This window comes from Balaenoptera musculus, chromosome 9 (assembly GCF_009873245.2).
Source record: "Balaenoptera musculus isolate JJ_BM4_2016_0621 chromosome 9, mBalMus1.pri.v3, whole genome shotgun sequence".
Lineage (NCBI taxonomy): Eukaryota > Metazoa > Chordata > Mammalia > Artiodactyla > Balaenopteridae > Balaenoptera > Balaenoptera musculus.
In genome coordinates, this window is record NC_045793.1 from 18,636,985 (window position 1) to 18,661,940 (window position 24,956).

A 24,956-nucleotide genomic window follows, 5' to 3' on the forward strand; every position below is an offset into this window, starting at 1 on the left:
GTGGTTTCCCAGGACCTGTCATTGTGGTTCCTCCCATTCTTTCAACTTCACTTCCCGAAGTTTGAACAAAGCCGGCCACCAGCGCCCTCTGCTGGTGAGTGGCCAGAGGACAGGAGCAAGTTGGCCAGGTGCCGGCCTGGAACCTAGGGTTCATGCCATCCGCGTGTGTCCACAGCCTGGCCCTTTGCTCCCTGGCTGGGGTGGGACCTTGAAGAGGCAGATGCCCTCACAGGGTGGAGAGGAACAAGAAAATGACTCTCTTCTCCCACTTGCATTTCCACCTGAGGCGGTGGGATTTCAGGCCTGGACCTCGGGCTCTGACACTTGACAGGGGCAGTTTGTCACAAAGCTGCTCAGAATAGTTGTTGCAGAGGCTCCAGCCCAGATCTGGGGTGCAGGTCTGGTGTGGGAGTGCTCCCAGTTACCTACTTTTGGAAAATCATGAAGAGATTGGTACTAAAGCTTTGGCTCTGATCTGCTGGGAGTTGGGAGGAAAGCAGGGAGGTGTTTATTTGGCTCAATTATGAGATAACACCAGAGACTTAGTGATAAGTAGTTACTTACACACTGTTACCCATTTCCACCTGGTAATCCTCCTTCAAATGAACAAACTCAAGACTTTTCCATTTATAATTTTTCCCATCTTCTGCACTGAAGCAGCAACCTTATTAATCTCTCCCAGTGATTCTGTAGGACATTTAAAAAGTGGTCATGTGTTTCATTTGAGTGAGAGAATTCATTGTTTAGCTTTTCCTCTCTCCATCTCGAAGTTTCTGTCTTATTGCCCACTCTCTCCTCTCAATACGGTCTCCACAGTTTGCTGAAATGTCTTTAAGGTTTGTAGAAAACACTTGAAGAGCTGTCTCTTCTCTCATTTCCTTTAGGCTCTGGGTTGGATACCTGTCTCCCTCATGTTTTGAGCTTGGCTCATAGCTGATGTGACTGAGGCTCCACCAGGAGGGATTGAGGTGGGGCTTCCACATCACTTTGAAGCTGCCTAAAAACACAAAACCAAAACACCATTAACCTCTGACCTTCTGAAATTAGCAAGTAGGATACGTGCAGCGGGCCACCCTGTCCCCTCCTGGCCTCTCTCTCTCTGACCTCCACCCCATCCTGAGTGCTTGTCAGCATGCATTCATCCTGGTGTTCCTGTCCCACCTCCTCGCCCCTCCAAGACGAGCTCTCATCCTCCAATAACGCACGTCAAAACTTAAATTCAGGGACTCCTCTGGTGGCGCAGTGGTTAAGAATCTGCCTGCTAATGCCGGGGGCACCGGTTCGAGCCCTTGTCTCAACCTCTAGGAAGATCCCACATGCCGCGGAGCAACTAAGCCCGTGTGCCACAACTACTGAGCCTGCAAGCCACAACTACCAAAGCCCGCGCACCTACAGCCAGTGCTCCGCAACAGGAGAAGCCACCGCAATGAGAAGCCTGCGCATTGCATCGAAGAGTAGCCCCGGCTCGCCGCAACTAGAGAAAGCCCGTGCACAACAATGAAGATCCAACACAGCAAAAAAAAAAAAAAAAATTCACCTCTCCCTCACAATACCTGCTTGACATCTTACTGGAGAATGCCAGCAAGACTCCCCCACCAGCTTGGGCAAGGGCAACTAGATGAAAACCGTCAAGCCAGTCCAGCCTCAGGCCCCCAAGCCCGCACGCCCTGCGCAGGTGTAGCCCTGGCTCTGGGCTGGGCTGCACGAGAACAGTGAGGTGCATTTCCCTCATCCTTGGGACCTGTCTGCGCTTGCCTGCTTCTGCTCCAAGACCTCAGACTCGCTGAACTCAGCATTCAAAATGCTTCAGGAGCTGATTCCCACCCATTCAAATCCCACAGCTGGGGTTTCTCATCCCTATTTGGCCTTTCACACAGCAAGTTTTTTATGCAGATGGGTTTCCTGCTCCGCAGACCCCATTTTTCAGCTGGCTATGGGAGAAGGTTTTTGAGAAAAAGGTGGAGGGAGTGGTTCTCATAATGGCAAGTGTTCTCTGTTCCTTTATTAAAACAAAATGATGCTTCTCCACCCATTAGACTTGGGTTTGTCCTGGCTCACAGACTGTGGGAGCGGAGGACCCTAGAGGTCAGTGATTTTGGAACCTTTAGGGAATCAGAGGAGAAGCAAGTCCTGCCTGGAAGGGTTGGCCTCCTGAAGAGGCTGGAGGCAGAGCCCAGGTTCAACCCGCAGCTAAATTACCCCAATGCACAGCAGGTTGGTTTTGTGACTTGAAATCATTGATTTACTCCTTGAGCCTTGATTGATTGAAACTTTCCTGGACCAGACTACTTCCCTAGGATTGAGGATTAGTATGCGGTGAAAGTGCTTTGGAGAAACCAAAGGCACACACAGTTGGAAGTGAGAACTCCTGGCTCTGGATTCTCCAAACTCTGGATCACACTCCCCTATCCTGCACCTGTAGCATATGGAGAGTAATTATTCGCTGATTTGTTGTAAGTCACATTTCAAATGGCTGTCTTGATAATTTTGCATTTTGGGGGGTAGATGGTTGGTTCTGATCATCCTTTTGCCTCAAAATGTGGTAGAAGTTTCACCTTCTGCACTTGTGCTTGTGTTTTTAGTGATGTGTGCCACCTGGGTTGTTTTTTGTTTTTTTTTTTGTCTGTCTTTTAAGCTACTTCAAGCTGTGTGATTTTAAGTTAAACTAGATGCTAACTCCACATGTAAACTGCAGTGCTCAGCATCAGGCTGAAAGCAAAGCAGTGAGGACATCTGGGCAGCCTTGTGGAGCAGCCCTGTTTACAGAGGGAACACTTCTGGCCAATTTGAAATGTAAACAGAATCTTTAATTTCCCTTCCTGCACCCGGGGGGGCTCACCTTGCACCCCCCTTGCCTGGGAGTGCATGCCTCCAGCAGGGAGCACTCCGCCTCTGCCCTTCCCCAGCAGAGCTTTCAAAAATGCAGATCCCCCTCCTCCCCTCCCCCTAATTTCTGGTGGCGGGGGAGGGCTGGGAATTGACACTTTAACAGAGTCCAACCAGCAAGCCTCAAATGGAGCCACGTTTGGGGACTGTTAAAGAAAAAATATTGTTAAAAATTATTTATGACACTTGTTAAAGACAAGTAAGGCAAACTTTATTCGAGGGGGCTACTCAGTAGGGTTTTGCAGTGGGGGCGAAGTTGGGCTCAACTCCCAATACAAGGAAAAGTGGCAGGGTGGGGGGGTCGGTGGATGGATGATTATTAACAGGAAACATCAGGGGTAAGAGGGGATTCTGGCTAAATTGACCTAACAGGATTCTTGCTGAGGGCGGCCGGGTGATTAGACACCACCTGGAAGATGGTGGCGGGTGAGGATCAGAGGCGGGGCATGGGTGGACTTTGGTTAAATCAACTTAGCAGTATTCTTGCTAAAAATGGACAATTTGGAGATGCACACGGAAGTCCAAAAGGCAGGGCCTAGCTGAGAGGAGTTCAGAGGAGCCCGACCTGGATGTGGTCAAGGAGAGACTGTCAGGACCCGGGACAGCGGGGCCGGCGTCTCCCATCAGATGGGGAGTCAGGGCTCCACCGCCGAGGGCGCAGACAACGCGATCTGCCGGCAGGGGGCGCGCCCGGGCCTCCGCGCCCGCGGGCGGCCGGAAGCCGGAAGTGCGGGGACGCGGCCGAGCCGGGGGTGGGCCACGGTGCGCGCGGGGCCGGGGCCCGGCCGGCCGGGCTCTGAGATCCCTACAACCACCCAGAATCAGACTCCCGGACCCGCCCCGGAAGCCAAGAAGGGGGCGCGGGTCCGGAGGCAGGAAGCCCTGCTGGAGGAGCGCCGGGGACGCGGGCGGCGCTGTTGCCGGTGAGGCCCCGCGTGGTTGTCGCGCGTGCCCCCTCGCCCTCCTCCTGCATGTCGGCACCGGTCTGGTCGCGCCAGGACGGCGCGGGGTCCCCGAGGGCTGCGGCGGCTGAGAATCGGGAGCTCTGGGCTGGGCACGCGCCTGCGGGGCCGCGCCGGGGCGTCCCAGGCCCTCACCCACCCCCAGCCGGCGGAGTCTGGAGGACCCGCGTGCGTGTCCCGGTCGGCCATTTCAAACTTTTTTGTGACTTTGTGCATACTGCTCAGTCTCAGTTTCTCATCTGTAAAATAGGCTTCAGAATATCTACCTCATGGTCAAATCAATGTATGCACCGACCGCCGCGCTGTGTTTGTGCCGGGCGGTTAGCGGTGCTCGTTAGGTGTGGGAATGAGTATTAGCACCGCTTGAATTTAGGCAGAAGGCGCCCGCAGCTGCCTTCAGGGTTAACTGCTAAGTGGAGGGTGGAGCCCTGCACCCTTTGAGTCACAGGGTCGGGGCTGAGCTTTAGGAGGAGGGGCTGAGGTGGAATCCAGTGCGGGTGGGGAGAGGCCCAGTAAGATGAGACACTCCCCCCAGCCCGGCGCCCTAGCTTCTGGATTCCTGACCCTACTGCTGGCTGAAATCTGACCGGTCAGAAGTATCTTTGGTGTAAGGGAGTGGGTGTTGGCCAGTGAAACCTCACTGTGAATCAAAATGGCCTTGGAGTTTCTTATAACCGCTCCCAGAAGAGGGAGTGAGAAGTCTGTGGTTGGGAGAAACAGGGGAGAGATCTTTGAGAGGTGTCCTAAGGGTAGGATAGTCAGGGCACCCCGGGGACCGTGAGCATCTGGGGTGGAGAGGAGCAGGGGCACCTCCCTCCCTGTTTCCTCCTGGGAGGGTGTTCATCCCACTCCTCCCGGGTTGAACGGCTCAGTGCAGAGGCTCCTGGAGGCGTTGGGCCTGGCTGCCGGTGGGGACCCTGGGCCCTGCGTGGAGGGCTGCTTCTCCCTGAGCCCCTCGCCTGCCCCTTCATGCCCTGTGAACGGCACATCTGCGTCTCCTGGGCCCTGCCCTGACCAGTAATTTCAGCTGATGCCTGGGAGTATTCTCGCTTATTAGAATTCACTGGTCTTTATTCTTCTTTGTAGGAATTAAAGCTGGACTCCCATTCAGGACAGACAGACCTATAATTCCTGGTGTGATGAGAGAGTGGGATTTGCCGTCCTGAAGTCATTAAGCTTGGGCCCTTGTTCCTCTTTATGAGAGACTAGGGAGATGGAAGACTTAAAATCTGAGAATAAAAAAAGGGTGCTTCCCGCATGGATGACAGCCCAGGTGGCTGAAAAGAGGACGGTGCAGGTGAGGACCCCCAACAAGAGGAGAACAGCCACGGCGCCAGTGGCTGCAGCAAGGTGGGCAGCTTCTGGTCCTCCTGGGGAGTTAGGACACGGGGAGGGATTTGGGGCATCACAGTTGGGGGTCCAGTCTTCCCGTGTTGGCAGAACAGTGAGGTGGGGTGTTTCAGTCCACAGACCTCTCATCAGCTCTCAGGGGGTGCACAGGAAGTGAGCTGTGCCCTCCCAGACTGGCACCGGCTTCTGCCTCTATTGGTGAATCTCCACCGCCAGACCCTCACTTGTCAGCTCCCGATAGCGGCTCCCCCCTCGGGTCACACACACCAGCCAAGCTCTCAGACGCCAGTTGTCCAAATCGCCAGTCTCTTCTCTTGCCACAGAAATTGTGACCATCCACTGGGCAAGATGAGTGACGAGGTGGTCCGGTCTCCCTGCGGGTAGATCTTCAGGGACAGACGGACAAGCTGCAGGTTGCTGTGCCGGCCTGAGATCAGAGGCTGTGGGGTGGGTTAGGTGAATGGTGGTAGTGGAGGGGGTTTCTGGGCCGCCAGGGAGGGGCTGCCCCTGCTCTCTCCCCTCGTGGTCCCCGGCGCTCACTGTCTCTCTCTGCTCTTCCCTTTCTAAGTTTTCTTCGTTGACCAGCCTTGATTTCTGGTCTTTGCAGCCCTCCTTTACTGTGTTCGTGCACTGCGGTGGGCGGGGGGTGGGTTGAGTCTTGGCTTGTTCGATCTGCTCGCATCCACCGTGTGTGTGAGTTTGACTCTCAGAAGCCGGCCGTCGTGCCCTATTTCCAGATCCTTAGGGGAGCTGGTGGAGGGTGGGAAGCCCCACACTGTTGCCCCGAGAACCCCCTGTGCCAGTCACTGGTTACAAGGCTGCAGAAGCCACGTTGGCGCCCTGGGGAAGCTGGTGCTCTCACCCCTGCTGGGCAGGCCCTGAGACGCAGCTCTCGCTCTCATTCTCTCCCCCTGGTGATTCCGTGCCGTCTCTAGCTTTGTGCTTTTCTTTCAGACTTCCTGCCATGAGGACTGTGTACTGCATGAATGAAGCTGAAATCGTAGACGTTGCTCTGGGGATCCTGATTGAGGTAAAGTCAGCTGCGTCTTTTCTTATGACCAGAAACTCTTGGTGGGCAGAAACTAGACCAAGGCCTGGTTCGTGCTAGTAAAAGAGGCGCCCTGCCTGCTGGGGTGGCCAGGGGCCCGCTCACCCGCAGCCCGCTCCCTGGTAGGTGGGCACCCGCTTGGGGCTGGAGACCTGGGAGGGTGCAGCTGTGCAAGGGAGGGCAGCCCGCTCTGTTTGGGTGCCTCTGTGCTGGTGGCGTGTGGGGGGGACAGAAGTCGTTAACTGCTCACGTTGTCTGGAGGGTCTCAGTCGGGCGAGGTGACTTCTGAGCACCGTACGGAGCACCACGCCGCCGAGTGTCTTGGCTTCCGGAAGCGAGTAATAACTGTCCCACTTTAGAGCTGTATAGTACTTGGTAGTTGCTCAGGGACTTTTGTATATTCCTATCGCGCTTATTCCTTGCAATAACCTGCTGATAGATATTATTATTAGTTACAATAAGTGATTTGGTGCCAATAAGGGAGAGGCTAAGGCCCACACTCGGGGTTCATATCCTGTGCTCCTTCCGTTCTGTCACCCTGCCTTTCCACGTACATTTATTCTAGTTTTCTTTCCTGTGGCGCTGTTCCTCAGGCCCCTGCCGCCGCTCTCCCAAGCTGGTCTCTACTTCTGCACCATCTGAGAAGGGGTGGCGGGGAGGTGGGGAGTCGGGTGAAGGGAGGGAGGGGCCACCTGTGATTTGGGGGCAGGGCCTGACTCGTCACGTGCTGGCTTCACAGTTGCTTCTGGGCCTGTTCTGCGTCGCTGACAGATAAACCAGCGAAGTAAAACCCCGTCTGTTTTGCCTGCCATTGCTTCTACTCAGCAGGGCCGAAAACAGGAAAAGCCGTCGGAACAGCTGCCTGTGGCAGGCGCTGATAAGCCAGAGCACTCCCCAGCCGGCTCAGCGCCGCCGTCCCCGAGTCCCCCCGGGAGCAGCAGTGAGGACGAGGCCTGTGGGGCAGACGGCCCTCCTGCGGGGCCTGCGGGTTCTGACTCGGCCTGCAGCCAAGGCCGCGAGGAAGACCAGGATGCCCTAAAATACGTTAGAGAGATATTTTTCAGCTAAGGGACAAACTTCCAGGACTTTCTGCCCAGAGTGGCTGGAGGAAGCTGGGTTTCCCTCTTGGCCTGGGCGCTGCCCTCAGACTGTCACGGCTTCTGCTCCCAGCTTCGCGCCGCTCTGGGCTGCGCAGATTCACCTTGGGAGGTGAGGAATCAGGATGAGCTCCCGTTAGAAATCCTCCCTGCACTGTGCTCTCTCCTCGCTCAGAGGGTCTGGGATCCCCACCGTCTGTTGTGTTCAGTTACCTGGTTCCAGGGAGGTGAGGTTGTGGTGGTCAACTTACTGGAACCAAAGAGTCAACTTAATAATTTTTAAAGAAAAACAAGTTTGGCTGCTAAGTACACTGGAATTCCTACTGTTTGGCCTCCCTAAGGAGGAAGCCTATTTTAAAAATAGCTTCCATCGCGAGGCAGTCAGTCAGTCTGTGAGCCCTTGCTCGTCCAGCCCTGAACCAGACACCCTGCCACAGTGCTGGGCTCCGTCTAGGAGCCGGAGGCTCAGCGTACAGATTGGGAAGCCTCCTGACCAATCAGGCCTCCTCCCCCCGAGCTGCCACCTTTCTTCCACTTGGTGGCCTCGGCCTTGGTCCCTGGACAGTCGGAAAGCAAGAGTGGGACAGGAACCCAAAGGAGACACCAAGGACAAGACATCACACTAGAGTCCGTGTTTCTGCTTCTGTATTCAGTGTGGCTTTTGACAGGCATAGGATGAGGCAATCACGTGCTGTACAGGTTTTAAATATACAGGTGCTGAAAAATACACACAGTTCGCCAGTGCATGAGTTGTGCTTGTATCCTTTCTGGGCCCGGGGTGAGAGGTGAGGGGATGCGGCATTCACGTGGATGTGGAACCGGTCAGTCCTGTGCACCTTCCTCTCCTGACCAGGGACCCAGCGTCTTCGGCTCCTGAACTCCCAGGTCACGTGCTGGGAGTGATCTGCCCGCTGACCCCCTGCTCTGTCGGGCTTCAGGTCCGGGAGCCTTTTCAGAGGAACCTTCAAAGCCACCAGGGCTGCTCTTCGTGCCCATGTGTTCTGTCTTCGGTGAATCCCCCAGGTTATTCCTGGGCCTTTGGGAGCGTTGTCAGAGGTGGGGGGCTCATCGCATTCTACCCGCCTTGGATGGAGGTGGGGAGCTGGCCAGGCAGGGCCCCCGGGGCCCCTGAGGTGTTTCTTCATAGGCCCTCACTGGGTTCCAGTCTGGCATTTGGCAACTTGTCCTGGAAATCTGGCCCCATGACAGGAAGCCTTATTTCCCCGTTGTTCTGAGGATAAAGTAAGAATGGCTTGCTCAGATCAGTTAATTAAAGCAGGAATTCTTGTGACAATGAGCTGTGTGGTTTTAGGGTGTCTTTGGGAACCTTACAAGTCCCAAAGGACACACAACCCTACACTAAGAAGCTGAGGGAGCCCTGGCCGCCCTTGCTGCCTCTTGTCCTTGACGTCGGGTGCCCTACCCCCTCCGCGGTGGGTCCTGTCTGCTAGAGCTTGAGATCAGCATTAGCTATGAAACAGGATGGCTGAGAAGACACAGCAGCCCGTGAATTCTCTGGCACCTTCTCTGAGCATAGTTCAAACAGAACCCTTGCAGTCACATAAGCCTTTAGACAGAGCTAGCAGCTCTAAAGTTCTTGTCCTTTGCCCTCTGAGGGAACATGACTGTGGCCATAAGCAAGAGGATGAGTAAGCCCTGGGCAACACCCAGAGCTAGAAACCCAGGCCCCAGGAGGGAGGGCCGGAGCCACTTCCATGTGTAGGTGAGGAAGAGGCCCAGGCCGCTGGCCAGCAGCATGGAGGACGTGGCCAGGAAGCCCACGGCCAGCTGCCACTCTCCCTCGTTACTGTTGCACCAGGCCAGGAAGAGAGGCAGGGGGACGAAGAGGGTGAGGACCAGGGCCCCGTACACGCCAAGCCTGGCCAGGGCCAGGCCAACTCGAGGCACCCCCAGGGCCTCCAGCTCAGGGAACTGGTGACACTGTAGGGCCCCAGTGCCCTCGTTCCAGAGACAGAAGTTGTAGAAGCCAATTCTGAGGTTGGGCAAGTCGATGAGGTTGCCGGCCTTCCAGAGGAGAGCAAAGAACAGCAGGAAGATCACTGTGACTGTGAGCGTCATGATTCCCAGGAACCGCAGCTGGTTCCTCCGCCTTGACCTTAGGACGGGCATCTTCTGCGCTTCGCAGGGTGTCTCCCTGGGTACCTGCAGGAAGTCACGCCGTGAGTGTCCAGTTCTCCCTGTCTCCCTCCCAGGTTCTTCTCAAGCTCATGCTCTCCCTTCTGGAATTACATAAAAACCTGTGGCAAACTCCCTTCAAGACAGCCAAACCAGAACCAAGAGATCTGGGGTAACCTCCAGGCATGGTCCATGGGCTCAGTCCTCAGCTGCCTCTCTGGGCTGAGATCAGGAGGAAGGGCCCTCCTGGCAGCTTTGAGGGCGGGAAAGATCATAACTGAATGCCCTTTGGCCTGAGACTTTGCTGAATCTGATTTTTCCTTAGGATTAATATCTAAAACTACAATCACTGGGTCAAGGGTAGCAATATTTTTTAGTGATTTTACTGCATTTTGCCAAATTGATCTACAGGAAACTTGCCTTCTCTAGTCCCTCCATAGTATATAGTATCGATATATATAGGATGTACCTTCCTCATCTTTTTAGAAAAATCTTTTCACTAAGTTTTTAATCAGAAGGACTTCTCCAAATTGGCCTCTCAAACAGTAGTCTGCATACTGTGCCTTTATATTTGTAAATTTGCCAATATGGAACAAAAGAGCCATTTCCATCCTGAAGTGCCTAGGAGCACAGGGCCAGAGCACAGAGTGGTGTCCTGCAGTGCACCCGGCCAGGGCTGCCCGTGGTGTGGGCACTGCAGGGAGTGGTGGCCAGTGGGGGCCTTAGAGAGGGGCCCAGAGGCAGCCCTGGAGATCAGTTTCTGGAGGGACCCCTTAAGAGGCGCAGCCCCTCACCTTTCCCAGAGCTGGCTAGAGGGTCTGCCTGACCATTCCCACACTTGTCCTGCGCGTGGAAAAACAAAGCGTGGTGGGAGGGGGCAGGATGTGGAACAGACTGAGGGGGAGGGCGGCGTCTGTCCGTGCAGGCTGCCACAGCAAGTTACTTTGGGCTGGGTGCCTTATCAACAACAGAGGTCTCTTCCTCTCAGTTCTGGCGGCCGGCAAGTCCAAAATCAAGGCACCGGCTCATTCGGGGTGTGGTAAGGGCTCAGCATTTTGCTGTGTCCTCACATGGTGGAAGGGACCAGGAACTCTCTGGGGCCTCTTTTTTAAGGGCACCGATCCCATTCTAATCACCTCCCAAAGGCCCCACTTAAAATACTGTCTCGTTGGGGGTTAGGTTTCAACATACGAATTTTGGGGAGACACAGACGTTCAGTCTGCAGTAGGTGGCTAATGAGAATAAAGCTTTATCAGTGACTCCTTTGGCAGAGACAGAAAGATTTATCAGGTATAAAAAGGTTGTGTTTAGTCCACGGTGTTAGATTGGTACGGTAAGAAGTTTTAACCAGTCCAGCCCAGGGGATGGGAAAAATTCCCAACAGGAACATAGTTTGCACGGTTTTACATATTAACAAGTGTTTGTAAAAGCCTGTATCTCCATTTTTAATGGATTTAGGTATTTCGGGGTGTAGGATGGATTTCCAGGGCTGGAATCTGGATTTACACCATTGTGCAGTGGGAAATAAGATTTGACTTGCCTCCATGGTCCAGGTTGGGAATTGGGGTGCCTTTGTGTAAATGCTTCCTCTTACTTCTCCTATTTCAAGCCTGTTACACTTGGGCTAAAAAAAAAAACACCATTATTATTAAGCTTAATGCAAAAAGATTCCTGGGGCTTCTCAGAGGAGACTGCATGAGCCACCTCACGCAGCAGCTCCCCAGGCACCCAGGGCCTTTGTTTCTGACTTCCTCTTCTCTCTCGAGGTTTTCAATAGAGAGTGAAACAAAATAAATTGGAGCTAGGAAGCCCATGAGCAGGCATGTGGAGAAGGTGGTAGTCCCTGATTTACTTCCTCTCACCCCTTTATGCACATAGAATTCAGTCCCAACTCCTGTGCCTGGTACGTGAGGCTCACCACGATCTGGTACGACTTAGAACTTGAACTTGGGTTCTCTAGTGAGGCCCTGCTCCCTTTGGTCTCCCCCCCTTGCTTTGCTGAGTCCAGCACCTGCCCACTGTCCCCGTTCCCGACTGCCCACCCGCTCAGCCACTCCACCTCCTCAAGTCCTACCCTGTTCTCTGCCTCTCTGAGTCCTACTGATTTTTCACCAGCTTTCTCAGACTACTTCAGCACACACTCTGATATAGCTGAAGGCCAAGCTTATGCTTCCACTAGCTGTTTTATCCCAGAATGGTGCCTGATACACAGTAGGAACTCTTTTTTTTTGTTGTTGAATGAATGAAAATGACTTGTAGCGTCCTTTAGGTACTGCATGTACTTATCTAACAAGACGGCAAAGCTTCTTGAGGTGAGGGGCCGTGTTTTACGTCTCATATATACTCAGTGCTGGGATGGCTCCTCCGTGCTTCCTGTTGGGATGTGGACAGAGAGGTTGGGGGCTAGTCCTAGCTTCTTTTTTCTAAGCACTTCCCAGTAAAACGATATGGTTATTTGGTTGGAAAACCCTAGGGTACTCTTCTCTGCCTTCCTAAGAGCTTACCCTGTTCTGTTCTGTTTTGGCTTTTAACAATCCTAGTATTCATGTTCTCACCACAGTGAGCTTTTAAATTCCCTTTAGATGATAAGCCTGTGCTTCCTTCAGAGGGCAGAAGGGGACACTGCTGAGTCACTGTTGCTATTTTTAGGTGAAGTTTTTCCTGTTTATAATAAAGTAATGCATGTTGGTTGTAGAAAACTAGAAAAATGCACGAAAGTATGGAGACAAGACTAAAAATCGTCTATAACTTCAAGGTTGTAGAAGTAAGCACTCAACGACACATTTCCTTCTATAATGTTGTTTTACATAGTTGGGACCACATAAATATATGTGCTTGTATCCCGCTTTGTAAACATCATTATAGCATTAATATTTCCCTTTGTCATTAGAAGTGTTTCCTAAACAATATTTTTAACGGCTGCATTAGCTGTTCTGTTGTGTATGGTTTATATATTCTGTCCTACGATGTTGTTTTATAATATTAAAAATAATGCCACGGTGACTATGTTTGTGAATCAGTTTATCCTTCCACCAGCAGTTTAAGAGAGTACTTATCTCATCTCATCCTCCCATATTGAATTTTCTTGTCTTTTCATCTTTGATAATGAAAAATGACACAGCATTGCTATACTGTTTCTTTTTAATGAGCAAGGTTTAATGTTTTTTAAGTGTTTGTTGACTGTCTCTGTTTTTTTCTCTTGGGAGTGCTGTCATTTCCTTTTTTTTTTTTTTTTGTTTTTATCATTTTCAGTTTTGGTTTCTGTTTGTCAGTGTATATGAGCTCTCTATAAATAAACGCTGCTAGCCTTTTGCCGTCACAACGGTCATCGTAAAGCGTAACCCTTTTGGGGCAGTGGGGCCCCTGGACCAAGACACAGATCTCTACTCTGAGTGAGTGTGTGGAGTGTCACCAGAGAGCCCAGGGCAGCAGAGTCCCAGTTAGAGAAGCAGGAGGAGAACACTCCCAGACCGTGCATTTGAGGCAGTTTTTTTGTTTGCTTCTGTTTTTTAGTTTAAGCACCTCTGAAGTTTTCACTTTGATGGGATGATGGCTGAAAGAGGCACAGACATAGTATCCTGATCTTCTAAATTATGTTCTTGCCACCTTCAGGTTAAAAGAGTGAAACTTTCATGAGGTCGTGTCTGAGGGGGGATTGGAGTTCTGGCAGATTGTCACACTGAAAATCCCTCCGGCCGCCCATGCCCCGAATATAGGACACCTGGCAGGCAGAGAACGGGTGACCAGAGAGCTTTTCCCAGCATAGGTTTCACCCCTGGCCTGTCCCTTGACTGTAAGGAACACTTGAGAAGGGCGATGGAGCGGGGAGGCCGGCCCTTGCCACTGACACCGGCTTGTTTACTTCAGATGGCTGAAGGCCCTACCGCGTGCTCTCTTGAGTTGCAGAGTCAAAATGGACTTTGTAAACTGCGGCCCCGTTGACCTTTGTTTCTGTTTTAGAGAAGGTCTGTAGCTCTAATCTCCGGCTCCCAAACACTTCTTTCTTTTATGCTAAAATATTTATCAGCTTAATCATTATGCAGCTGCTGTATACAAATGTTGATCATATACTTATTTATAACTTATGATTTGTCACTGCTCTAATCATGACTTCACATATTACATTTTCATCTTATCCCAACATACGAGATTCCCCACAAAACTCCTTTCTCTACATTGACTTAGCAAAAATACCCACTCCCAAATCACCCACCTCATTCTGTTTTTTCAGTTCATTCTTCCTGCCTGAACGTCTAATGATATTCGGTAACAAGACTTTATATACAGCTGGGGCTTATTTAGTTTCTCGCCATTTTGCCCGAGTTCACCACCCGCGCGCCTCTGTCCCGAGTGACGCCCCCGAGGGTAGCCTCCTGGGGCACCCTGCACTGTCGCTCGTATCAGGGCACCGCTCGTCCACCACCGGGAGATTCTGCTTCGTTCATCAAGTGTTTAATGAGCCCTTAGAGGTGCCCGTCGGAGAGGAAGGCAAGTTCCTGCAAGTGTCCCCTTCAGTCCGAGCTCCCCCTCCAGAGGGTGGGGACGAGACTCTGGAACGTTTGAATTCCTCGGCCAGGGAATGGTACAGTGTGCTGTGCCCGCAGGTGTGTAAACGTCCTGGAGCTTGCTAACAAGGATGACTCTTGACGCCAAGGGCGCCCACTTTCCAGGGACAACATTAACAGTAACTTGGCCTTCTCCTGCTTCTTTGGGACCAGGACTCCCCAGTGCTGTTAGTGCCCGTGTCGCCTCCTGGACGTCTTCTCCCGTTACTCCTGCTCTCCACTCCCTCCCCCGGCTTCGGCCACGTTGGCTCCTTTCGCATTTTCCAGAAACTTGAGGCAGGCTCGGGACTTTGCACTTGCATTCCTCGCCTGGAGTGCTCTTCTGTTATCCCTTGGGTCTCTGCTCAAAGGTCCCTTTCTCGGTGGCGCCGTCCCTGGTCGGCATTTTGAAGCCGTAGCAGCCCCTCCGCAGCCCCCGGCCCCGCTCTCCCCGCGCTCCTTCCCTGCTCTTCCTCCTTGCCGTTTTCCACCATCTAACATGCTAAATGTTTTCTTTTGTCTTCCACCTACAACCCTCAGTAGAATATAAACTTCATGTGGACAAGGAATTTTATCTGTTAGGCAAATCAGACAAAAACCTATGGCTGTCCGCCTCTCTCAAAATCTGTCTTTAACTGTTATATCCCCACACCCGGGACTCCCTGGCACATTATGGGCACGCAGTAAGTATCCACTGAGTGACCTCCGAATGGTTTCGTGAACGTCAGCCATGGCACGTAGAGCTTCGTAAATGCCTCCTTCTATTTTTTTGACCTGAATCTCTGTCCTAGTTCTCCTCCTTCTGGTCCTTCTGTTTTTTATTCTTCCCATTTCCTAAATGTAAGTTTCCTCAAGCTTGTCCCCTCTTTCTCAGACATGTATGTGAGCCTGTAGCTCCAGGCGTTGGACGCTGTGAGGCCCCTTGCAAGGACGGACTCAGGTGTGGTGAGTCCGTGCCCCGCTCCACCCTGGCACCAGCAGGAGCAGTTGCTGCCGTGACCTGGCAAAACTTGGATGTTATAATTTTGCTGCTGTCAGACACTACACAGTTTGCAAGTTTTGTGGAACAGAAGCTTGAAAGAAAAACGGATGGGTTTTTAGTTTATTGGCTACAAATTCATCTCCCGGCCTTCCTTCTCATTAATGACTTAAGAAAGCTATAGCGGACCTTAGAGGGCAGAACTTGCTTTGAGAAGTCTTTGTGATCACTGGAGGTGTCTAAGAAGGAATCTAGTTTGATTGAGGGCTTATTAATGATTAAATACTGACCTCAAAATCTTTTTGAGCATTTACTCTGTGCCAGGCCCTGTACTAAGCACTTAGCAGGTATTCTTAAGTTTTCACTGTGAGAGCACACTTAATGTTATTATCTTCACTTTCCAGAGGAGAAAACTGAGGCTTACTGAGGCTCAATAAGTTCCCCAAGTGAGCCTGGTGAGGCCTGTCGGGCAGAATTGTGAAATCACTGTAAGAACCTGAGCTTTGTCTCCCGAGGTCTGGCCCTCACATGCTGCATCATCCCCTTTAATCTTCACGGCCACAGTGTGTGGACATCACATTATTCTCCTCTTGTATGGGGGTGACACTGTGGAATAGTGCGTCTGAGCTTAGACTTTGAAGCTGTGTGTACTGGGTTCAAATCCCCGCTCTACCATTTACTAGCTACGTTAATGTCTCTCTGCCTAGTCTTCTCATCTGCAAAATGGGTACAATAATAGAACTTGTTTTGTAAATGTTATGGAAATTAAGTGAGGTGATTTATGTGCACCATGTGGAACATTACCTAGTATTACTTAAATTATTATTATCATAGAGAGGAAACTGAGGCTCAGAGAAGTGACATTCTTGAGGAGACACTAGTGCTGGGGTTCAGAACAGAGCTTCCCTGGAGGACCTGGACTCCAGGAAGCTGGCCTCACTGGTGGCTGGCGCCGACGACTCCAGGATGGTGTGAGGGACGTGGTGGTGAAGAGCGTGGACCTTAGTGCCAGACCACCGGGGTTCAGGCTGCTGTCCTGTCGCTCATAGCGCGTGACCTTGGGCATGTCCTGAGCTTGCCAGCGTCTACATCCCCGCCCTTAACGCGCCTGCGGGCCTGTCCCTGGGGGCTGTCGTGAGACTGAAGTGAGTTAATTTGATCTGCACAGGTGGACTGGTGCCTGCTCTGGTGCTGCGGTGGAGGCTGTGGTCCAGGGGAGAAAGGGAACACGAGGGAAGAGCAGGGCAGGGGCGGAGGGTGGGGCTGCGACGTGAATGGGGGGGAGCAAAGCCCAGGGAAGAAAATACGAGCAGAAGAAAGTCAGAAAAACAGAATCTGACAGAGGAGAGAGCCAGCTTGTCAGAGGGGGCCTCCAGCCCTGGCGAAAATCTGTCTCGCTGAACTCACTGAGCATCAGTGTGCTCGTGGTTTGGGTGTGGCTCCTGACGAAAATAAAAAGGGAAGAAGAAAGGGAAATGTGTCATCTTTGCTTTGGCAGAAACGTGAGCTCAGGTTCTTACTTTTGAAAACGAGGCCACAGCGCTGTTTCCCAAATGTTGTAAGATGGAAGCAGCAGCCTGGGTTTCACATGCCGCTTGGACGGCCGGGCCAGCCGTGGCTTTTTATGGAACACTGTGACGTCTGGATTTACTTAATTTTTCCATGTAAATAAAAACAGCTTTGCCAGCGGACACATGACTACACCATGAGACTGCAGCGTGGAGTTGGAGCCCTCGCCGCCCCCTCCACCTCCAGCTACTGGAATAGACTGTCTCAGCGGCCCCATTAATATTAACTTGCTGTTTGTCCAGTTGTTTTGTTGCTCGTTAGCCCTGCTAGTAAGCAGACGATCCAGCTGGGAACAAAGGTCAGAAAAAAATTTAGCGCGGGGAAAAAATCCTTAAAAATGAGAAAACGCCTGCACCTTGGGACCCATCCTCGTTTGGTTTTTACTGGGGACACTTCACAGTGCAGTTTATGGGGGGCCAAGATTCACAGGCCCCAAGGCAGAGTTTGAAGACAAATAACAGTACCAGCAAAGAGTGACGGCCTTTGCTGTCACTCTCGATGTGCAGCTCCTGCCCTCTCTCCTGCACTCACATGGGGAGTCACTGCCCCCCTTCTGCTGATGAGGCCAGGGTTTCCTCTTGTGACTCCAGCCATGATACATGTTGGACGATTCCCTGAGTCACAGGCCCCGGGGAATCAGTAACATGCGGGGCAAAGCAGGGGCTTGCCTTCCTTGAGCTTGCACTCTGGTTGGGGAGACAAACACCAAACATGTATTTTTAAAAAGTTAATTATAATTTTTGAAGAGATTTGGGAAGCAAATAAACAGGGTGACGTGAAGGAGAGAACCTGGTAGAAGGAAGTGATGGTTCTCCATTGGAGGGTCAGGGAAGGCCTGTCTGTGAAGGAGACATTTGATTTGAGGCCTGAGGGGTGTGAAAGAGCCAGGGGAAGAGCCTTCTAGAAACAGAGTGCAGTGGTTATAAATACCGGGTTGGGAGAGGAACAGACCAGGGGCTGGTGACAGCCCAGTGACTGAGGGGACAGGACGAGGCTGGACAGGGGAGCGGACCCAGGTCCCTGAGGACTTTGGAGGCCAGGGTGAGAGGTTTGGATTATATCCTCACTAGGTGCTTCATTAACTCAAGCCCCTGCTCCCCCAAACCTAAGGCGCGAGGCCCCAGGTGGCGGGGCTGAAGGTGTGGAGAGTTCCTGAACTGGGGTGGGAGCAGTGCCGGGCGTTGTCTCTGGCGGTTCTGCCCACTAGCCCTGCTGTAAAACTAGTGAACGTAGTTTGCCCGCAGCAGTCAAAAGTAAAGAAGAGGAGGTAAAGAATGATAGACGGTCACTTAGACTTAGACCTTCAGTTTTGCAAAAGTTGTTTTGAGAGTTGGCCGGAAAGGAGGCTAAGTCTTCTAGGACTTCACCTCCATCCCCACACGGGAGGATGCGGTTCTTACCTGGAGAGCTTGTAACGCATATGAAATGGCTTTGTAACTCACCAAAATAACTCAAAGAAAGCAAATCACAGGCCAACTGAGTAGCAGGTGCTATGGGGCCTCTCCCTCCGTCCCTGAGAAAGCAGATCTTTCCCTGGTCACTCTTAGGGGGGTGCTGACCGAGGCCTGATGCTTCCTGGTGGGCAGGATGCTGCCAGAAGGGGCCGAGGTTGCTGCTCCTTTGTGTTCTCTGCGCTGCCAGGGTCTCTGCTGTTAGTACCTCCACCTCCCTACTGCTGCTGAGTGGGCAAAAGATCTGTGTCCTCACAGAAAAGCTAGGGATCAGGGGTGTCCCCTCCCAAAGTCTATTCAAGTCTAGATTTTTGGCTGATAAAGTTAAGTTGTATATTGGGACTCAGAAAATGAGGCGGCCCCAGTGGCCCAGCCCAGGTCACAAATCTAAACCCAAGTCAGCCTGCATGGGAAACATCTGTCAAGGAAACCTAACATACACCAATCACAGTCTTCCAGCAGCTTGAGGCAGCTCACCTTCCCCAGGAAATAGGACCTGCTGGCTACGAGGTCGAGGTTTCATCCTAAGCCATGTTACCTCTTCTAATGCTCTGTCCCACGTCCCTAGAAAGAGTGCTCCACTGCTTGCGAGGTACTGTGCTCCCTGGATCTGTGGATTGTTTTCCCTTGAACGAAGGAATGAGTAAACTCATTGCTAAATTATTTCAGTTCTGTCATTTTGACAGGGCTGAGACAGCTGAGGTGGTGTGAGCCCAGGGGTATAGAATAAAGCCCTGCAAAGTCTCAGTTTCTATGACAACACACTGTGCATGCATTTGAAGATTAAACTTCCAAAGATATTTATTATATTAATTAATTCACCTTAAGCTGTAATTCACTTGAAGAGGCCTAAGGCAGGCTAGAGTCACTGAGGTCATTGCAGTGTCCAGCTCCCAGGTAGAAATAACTGAGGGGAAAGTGGGCCCAATAGAACAGAATGGCAGGGGTACTGGATGGACAGCTCAGAGAGCAGAATATCCCAGAAAAGCCATGTATATGAAGTTAATACACCATAAAATTGGTGTTATAATTCGGTGGAAGAAAGGGTTTTCCATTGACTAATGCTGAAGCAATTGATTAGTTAAAACAAAAGAAAATGATTTTAGGGCCTCACCTCACTCCACATACCAAAATAAATTTCACATGGATCCAGTAGTGAAATGTAAGGAACAAACAGACAAAAGAAAAAAAAGATCTAGAAAAAAGTAAATATTTGATTTATGAATGAGAAAGAATGCTCTGAACTTAAAAGCAAATTGAAACTACAAAGAAAAAAGCAGTACAGATTTAACTATTAAAATATACATTTCTGTACAACAAAATGTAAAATTAAAAGTCAGTGAGCATGGAGGGCTTCCCTAGTGGCACAGTGGTTAGGAATCTGCCTGCCAATGCAGGGGACACAGGTTCGAGCCCTGGTCCGGGAAGATCCCACATATCACAGAGCAGCTAAGCCCGTGCGCCACAGCTGCTGAGACTGCACTCTAGAGCCCACGAGCCACAACTACTGAGCCCTCGCACCACAACTACAGAAGCCCACACGCCTAGAGCCTGTGCTGTGCCATAAGAGAAGCCACCGCACCGCAATGAAGAGTAGCCCCCGCTCGTCACAACTAGAGAAAGCCGGAGCACAGCAAAGAAGACCCAATGCAGCCCCCCCCCAAAAAAAAAAAGTCAGTGAGTATGGAAAAATATCTGCAACAAACATGAAATGGTTAATATACCTAATATAACAAATGTTCATGCAAACAGATAAGAAAAACATTAATCTCCATAAAAATGGACAAGGCATATGAAGAGATATTTCACATAAGAAGGAATGCAAAATAGTTAACTGTAAAAAATTCTTTTTTGTTTATTTGTACCCTCCACCAAATGTGTGAGGGTTTTTCCTCACCAGGGAATTCTCTGTGACACCTGGATGTCCTATAATTTCACTTAATTCTGACACTATCTACCTGGAGATAGCATCAGATCCCACAGGTTAAGGGGTCAGTGCCGCAAGACGAGCGTTGCCCCCCCCCCCCCCCAGTGCAAGTCTAAGATAACTTCGAGTTTCCTATGACCCCCTCCTTGGGTTTGATTAATTTGCTAGAGTGGCTCACACAGAACTCAGGAAAACAGCCTACTTACTAGAAAACTCATTCATCAGAGAAGGAACAGCCACCCAGAAGATGCAGAGGGCAAAGGGTGGGGGGAAGGGTCGTGGAGCTTCCATGCCCTCTCTAGGCCTGTCACCCTCCTGGCACCTCCATGTGTCAGAAGCTCTTGAACCCTGTACTTCAGGGATTTTTATGGAGGTTTCATTACGTAGGTATGATTGATTGACTCATTGGCCACTGGTGATTGAACTCTGTCTCCAGCCACTCTTACCTCCCTAGAGGTTGGGGGCTGGGGTGGTGGTTTTCCCTGGCAGCCGGCCCCATCCTTAGCGACTTGCCAAAAGTCGAGTCATTAACAACTCAGAGGTGGTTGAAAAGAGTTTGTAATGAATAAAAAAAAGACACCTTTACCTCTATTATCACTTAGGAAATTCCAAGGGTTTTAGGAGCTCTGTGCCAGAAATGGGGACAGAGACCAAACACATATTTCTTATTATAAAACACTCTATCACATTAACTAACATGAAAAAAAAGTCTATACCTCATGTAATGTAACCAAAGATATGCCAAGTAAAATAATCTATAAGTTTCCCTATTAAAACTGCAGCTAAAAACACTTGATATCAAGAGTGCAGTAAAACTGGCATTTTCATATAATGATGGTGGATGTGAAAATTCTTAGAAACATTCTGGGAGGCAATATGGCAAAAGGCACTAAAAACCCTAAAAATCATCATACCTTTTGGCCAAGTAATTCCACTTATGAGTCTACCCTAAGGCAGCAATCAGAAATGCAATCAATGATTTATATACAGGAATGTTCATCACAGTATTACTTTGGCAAAAAATGAGAAGCAACTTGAATGCCCAACATTAGAATCAAATTATGACATATCAAGATACTAAAACTCTATGCAGCCTTTAGAAGAACCAGGTCTGAAATCACACTTTATAGTATGACTGCAAGAAAGAGACTAAGGAATTGTTCTAAAATGTTAATGTTTGCCCTGATATCTCTGGGCATTATGGGTAAGAGTTCCTTTCTTTTTGCATTAAAAATATTTCCAGAATCATGTGTTATATTTATGTAAAAGTGAAATTTAGAAAACGAACAATCTTAGTGATTAGATAAAGCAGGGGGTTAGCTGGAAAGAGTGTTGAGAAAGGGGAATATACAAAATCAAAAGGAGAACGTCATATGCACGGATTCGGGACTTTGGGAGAGATGAGGTTTAGGAAGAAGATACTGAAAAATGCATTTCAGCTGTCATGAGGGAGGAAGGAAGGACGAATTACATACATACATGTATTTATCTCTTCCCAAAGAGCCTTTGATCTTACAGGTGAAGAAGCATACTGGAAATTATTAGGGAAATAGCCCACATTAAAAAAAAAAATCTTTTAAGATCTGCACCAACTGAACTAAAATCCCACCGTGAATTTCCATCAAGGTGTGAAAAGCAATGTAGTCTAATAACATAGGGTCTGAAAATCTCTTAGACCCTCTTGTCTTCTTTCTGAGTCAAGAACACAGGTCTTTCTGACAATCTTAGTCCACAGTGCGTATTTTAAGAACTCATGATGTTTCCTGTAACTACCAGTTTAGCTACTGCGAGTCAGTGATCTGCTTTTGTTTGGTGGCCTATTTCTGATGAAGAATCCACTTCATGCGTCACTAACCATTATTTGTACAGACTCGGTGCAAGACCCTGCTGCCCACAGTTCTCCCCTGCATTTCTAACCAGTTATACTGGCATTACCTGCACCACTTCCGAGGCCAGAGTCGCACAGGGTGATGCTGAAGGGAGTAGGGAGAAGGAGGGAAGAAGAGCAGAGCTCACGAAGGTGGGTCTGTGTAGGGGGGAAGGTCCCCAGACCCTGACTACCGGTCGTTTCCCCGGGCCCATGGCTAGAATGCAGGGTCTGAGAGGAAAGCCGACTTGTCTTGCAGAGAGGCAGGCGTCTGGGCGGGCCGTGGGGCACGTAGGGTAGGTACTTACCAAACAGAAGGTGCAGAGCCCACAAAACACTCACAAAGAGGAGGAGCAGGAAATCAGGTTCGCTTGATTCTTCTCTCTCGCTGCCTCCTAATGTCAGGTTCCAGAAACGAGGCTGGTGGAGACGGGGGCGATGCAGCCCCGAGCATAAGCCCGGAGCTTGTGACCGGCTGGAAGGCGCAGTTGTGCCTAAGTAAACAGCTCTCTGAACTTTGTCACATTTGTGCTGACTGATGACACTATCCCCTGATTTCACTTTCATTTCTTGCCGGTGGCTCCTGACTTTTCAGAAAGAAAGAATGTAAACAACATTGTTGTTCCCCAAACCGGCCACTTTACCCACACCTGAACCAACCAACCAATAGACTTAAAGAGGCAGGTAAGTGTCTTGATTATATCACACCACAATTCCAGAAAGGAAACTGGCCAAGACACTCTCAAAACTCCTAATGTTTTAAACCAAGATAAATACAACCTAGAATCTTACTCAGAAGGGACCCTCAAGATCATCTGGTCTGAGATCCCAGACCCAGGTCACCACTGGGGAAGCAGTTATGCATCTGTCCCCTCCTTTTCAGAAATCAGCTTTGTAGGATGACTGGGCATCCCTGGACACAAAACCTTGTCGTCTTAGTGTCCTCACCAGGGTGTTTAGGCCCATGCTGGAACAGCTGGAATATCTCTTATTTCAAAATAAGAGCAGAACAGAGCTTTTATTTTTGTAATCATAGGGGCTCCTAGCCAGAGTTTAAAAATTGCTTTCTATGCTCACATGACCAGCTGGAAATTCCAATTTGGGGTTAAGCTCGGTTAAGTCAGTACACAGCTACCTAGTAATATTGCTGAATCCTTCAGGGTTCCTCTTCCCCTCGCTGGCCTTCCCTCAAAGGAGTTCTTTGAACTGCTACATTTTTTCCCCTTTGTAGTTCTTTTAAACTCAAACCCTAGAAAGAGGTGATAACGGTGATGTGATCTAATAGGAAGGAAGAACAGAAACTCTGGGATCAGGGAGCTCTGCTACAGATTAGTAAATTATTTAACCTCTCTGAGCATCAGGGTCTCATGTGTAAAATGGAAACAATACCTATTTTGCATGGCTGTTGTGGAAATTGGAGATAATGCATGAAGGTTCTTAGTACAGTACTGGGCACACAGTAATGGTAGCTGTTATTATTAAAAGCAGAATTTCTGAATATCTTGTCTAGCCTTCATAATAATGCCTTCAAGGCAGAGATAAAATTAATTTTTTGGTACTGGTATAGACTAGTCACGCTGAAACCTGAACACTGGTGAATGAAGTGACACAATATAGAAGAGATAGAAGTATACATTTAAGAATTTTATTTGAAGTTAGAATGCACATAGTTTTTAAAGAGTCAAGAATTTGTCAAAGTTTGTTATAGAAAACGGTAGTCCCACACTAGCACCTTCTTCTCCAGGGTAAGCACCTCATCTGCTTTACCTGATTCTTTAGGTATTTACCTCTGCTCTGTAAGTAACATGCTGATAATGGTACTTCTTGATTTTTCAGTTTCCAGCATAATCTTTTGACTCTCAACTATAGAAGATGAAGATGTAGCTTTCTTCTTCCTGACCCATGTTCCACAAGTCCTAATTCCCTCTTCCAAATTGGTTATTATTTTGTTTAAATTGGTACTCAGTGTCTACAATATTATAACTATGTAAATACCATATATAGTAGCTGAGCCACACAGAAAATGATGATTTTTTTTTCCTTTCCTGCATAATTTTTTTTTTTTTAAAGATTTATTTATTTATTGATTGATTGATTGCTATGTTGGGTCTTCGTTTCTGTGCTAGGGCTTTCTCTAGTTGCGGCAAGCGGGGGCCGCTCTTCATCGCGGTGCGCGGGCCTCTCACTATCGCGGCCTCTCCTGTTGCGGAGCACAGGCTCCAGACGTGCAGGCTCAGTAGTTGTGGCTCATGGGCCCAGCTGCTCCGCAGCATGTGGGATCCTCCCAGACCAGGGCCCGAACCCGTGTCCCCCGCATTAGCAGGCAGACTCTCAACCACTGTGCCACCAGGGAAGCCCTCCTGCATAATTTTTTGTCTTTTTCTGGAGATGATACTCGCCTTAACTTTTTGTTTGCTTGGTTTTCTGTGTACTTAACACTAACCCAACCCTTAAATCTTCATAATATCTTTTTTCAAGGAATTTTTAGGCATGATACTTGATCTCTTCCCAAGATAGTCTCCCCCGGAGCCTTCCCAACAAGTCTGGGCTGATACACAGCTGTCATCCTGGCATTTCATTTCACTACCACCATCCTGGGGTTCTCATTGCCTCTGTCCAATGTTGGATCTCATATTTCCTGTGTCAAATGCTTTTCTTGATCTAGTCTTTATTCTGTTCTTAAATTTGATCAAAGCTAGAAGAGTACAGACTTTTAGGTTAAAAATAATTTGCCTTTATAATTTTGAAAGTCTTGTTGCATTCCATCTGGCTTTCACTAGAAGTTGAGAAGTTTAAAGCCATTCTGCTTTCTAGCTTCCAAAATGGCCTCCTCTCCTAGTCTCATCCTTGTAGCTTTGTCTTAAAAGATAAAATTGTTATTTTAGTAGGTTTTTGAGAAGGAGCATGTGTGTCCTTCTCAAAAGGATAAATATGTTTCTAAATATGTGTCCAGTTTGCCATTTTTTACTGAAAGTCTAATTTTTTTTTTTTTTTTTTTTAAACCCTTGGAGGGCTCTTTTTAGCTGTCTCTTTCAGTGGTTCCCTCTGACAACATAGTGGTCCTCTAGTAGAGTTTGTCGCTCTTATCAAGCTACTAGCCTCCTCTTAATTGCTAACCACCCAAATCTCTGTTGTTTTTG

At 49.6% G+C, this 24,956-nt stretch overlaps 2 protein-coding genes across 14 annotated transcripts; one reads left to right on the forward strand and one right to left on the reverse strand.

The window, feature by feature from the left end:
* The first annotated feature begins 3,095 nt into the window (after positions 1 to 3,095).
* Positions 3,096 to 8,087, forward strand: CYREN (cell cycle regulator of NHEJ). Of its 5 annotated transcripts, XM_036864082.1 has the most exons (5): positions 3,096 to 3,809; positions 4,935 to 5,145; positions 5,522 to 5,645; positions 6,153 to 6,228; positions 7,075 to 8,087. In XM_036864082.1, the coding sequence occupies exons 4-5, from the start codon at positions 6,163 to 6,165 to the stop codon at positions 7,312 to 7,314; spliced, it is 306 nt and encodes a 101-aa protein (XP_036719977.1). In that variant the 5' UTR covers positions 3,096 to 3,809; positions 4,935 to 5,145; positions 5,522 to 5,645; positions 6,153 to 6,162; the 3' UTR covers positions 7,315 to 8,087. The 5 variants fall into 5 exon arrangements, with proteins under 5 accessions (XP_036719977.1, XP_036719978.1, XP_036719974.1 ...); XM_036864083.1 differs by lacking the exon at positions 5,522 to 5,645; XM_036864079.1 differs by lacking the exon at positions 5,522 to 5,645 and having other exon boundaries at positions 3,098 to 3,809; positions 4,935 to 5,198; positions 7,072 to 8,087.
* On the reverse strand, positions 6,235 to 22,781 carry TMEM140 (transmembrane protein 140). 9 transcript variants are annotated; one of them, XM_036864076.1, is made up of 4 exons: positions 22,609 to 22,775; positions 22,125 to 22,403; positions 11,020 to 11,103; positions 7,972 to 9,506 (listed from the first exon to the last, which is right to left on the reverse strand). In XM_036864076.1, exons 3-4 carry the CDS (start codon positions 11,023 to 11,025, stop codon positions 8,913 to 8,915), a joined length of 600 nt encoding a protein of 199 aa, XP_036719971.1. In that variant the 5' UTR covers positions 11,026 to 11,103; positions 22,125 to 22,403; positions 22,609 to 22,775; the 3' UTR covers positions 7,972 to 8,912. The 9 variants fall into 9 exon arrangements, 6 of the variants coding, with proteins under 6 accessions (XP_036719971.1, XP_036719972.1, XP_036719970.1 ...); XM_036864077.1 differs by having other exon boundaries at positions 22,597 to 22,775; XM_036864075.1 differs by adding an exon at positions 11,621 to 11,852 and having other exon boundaries at positions 22,125 to 22,775.
* Between the last annotated feature and the right edge of the window lie 2,175 nt (positions 22,782 to 24,956).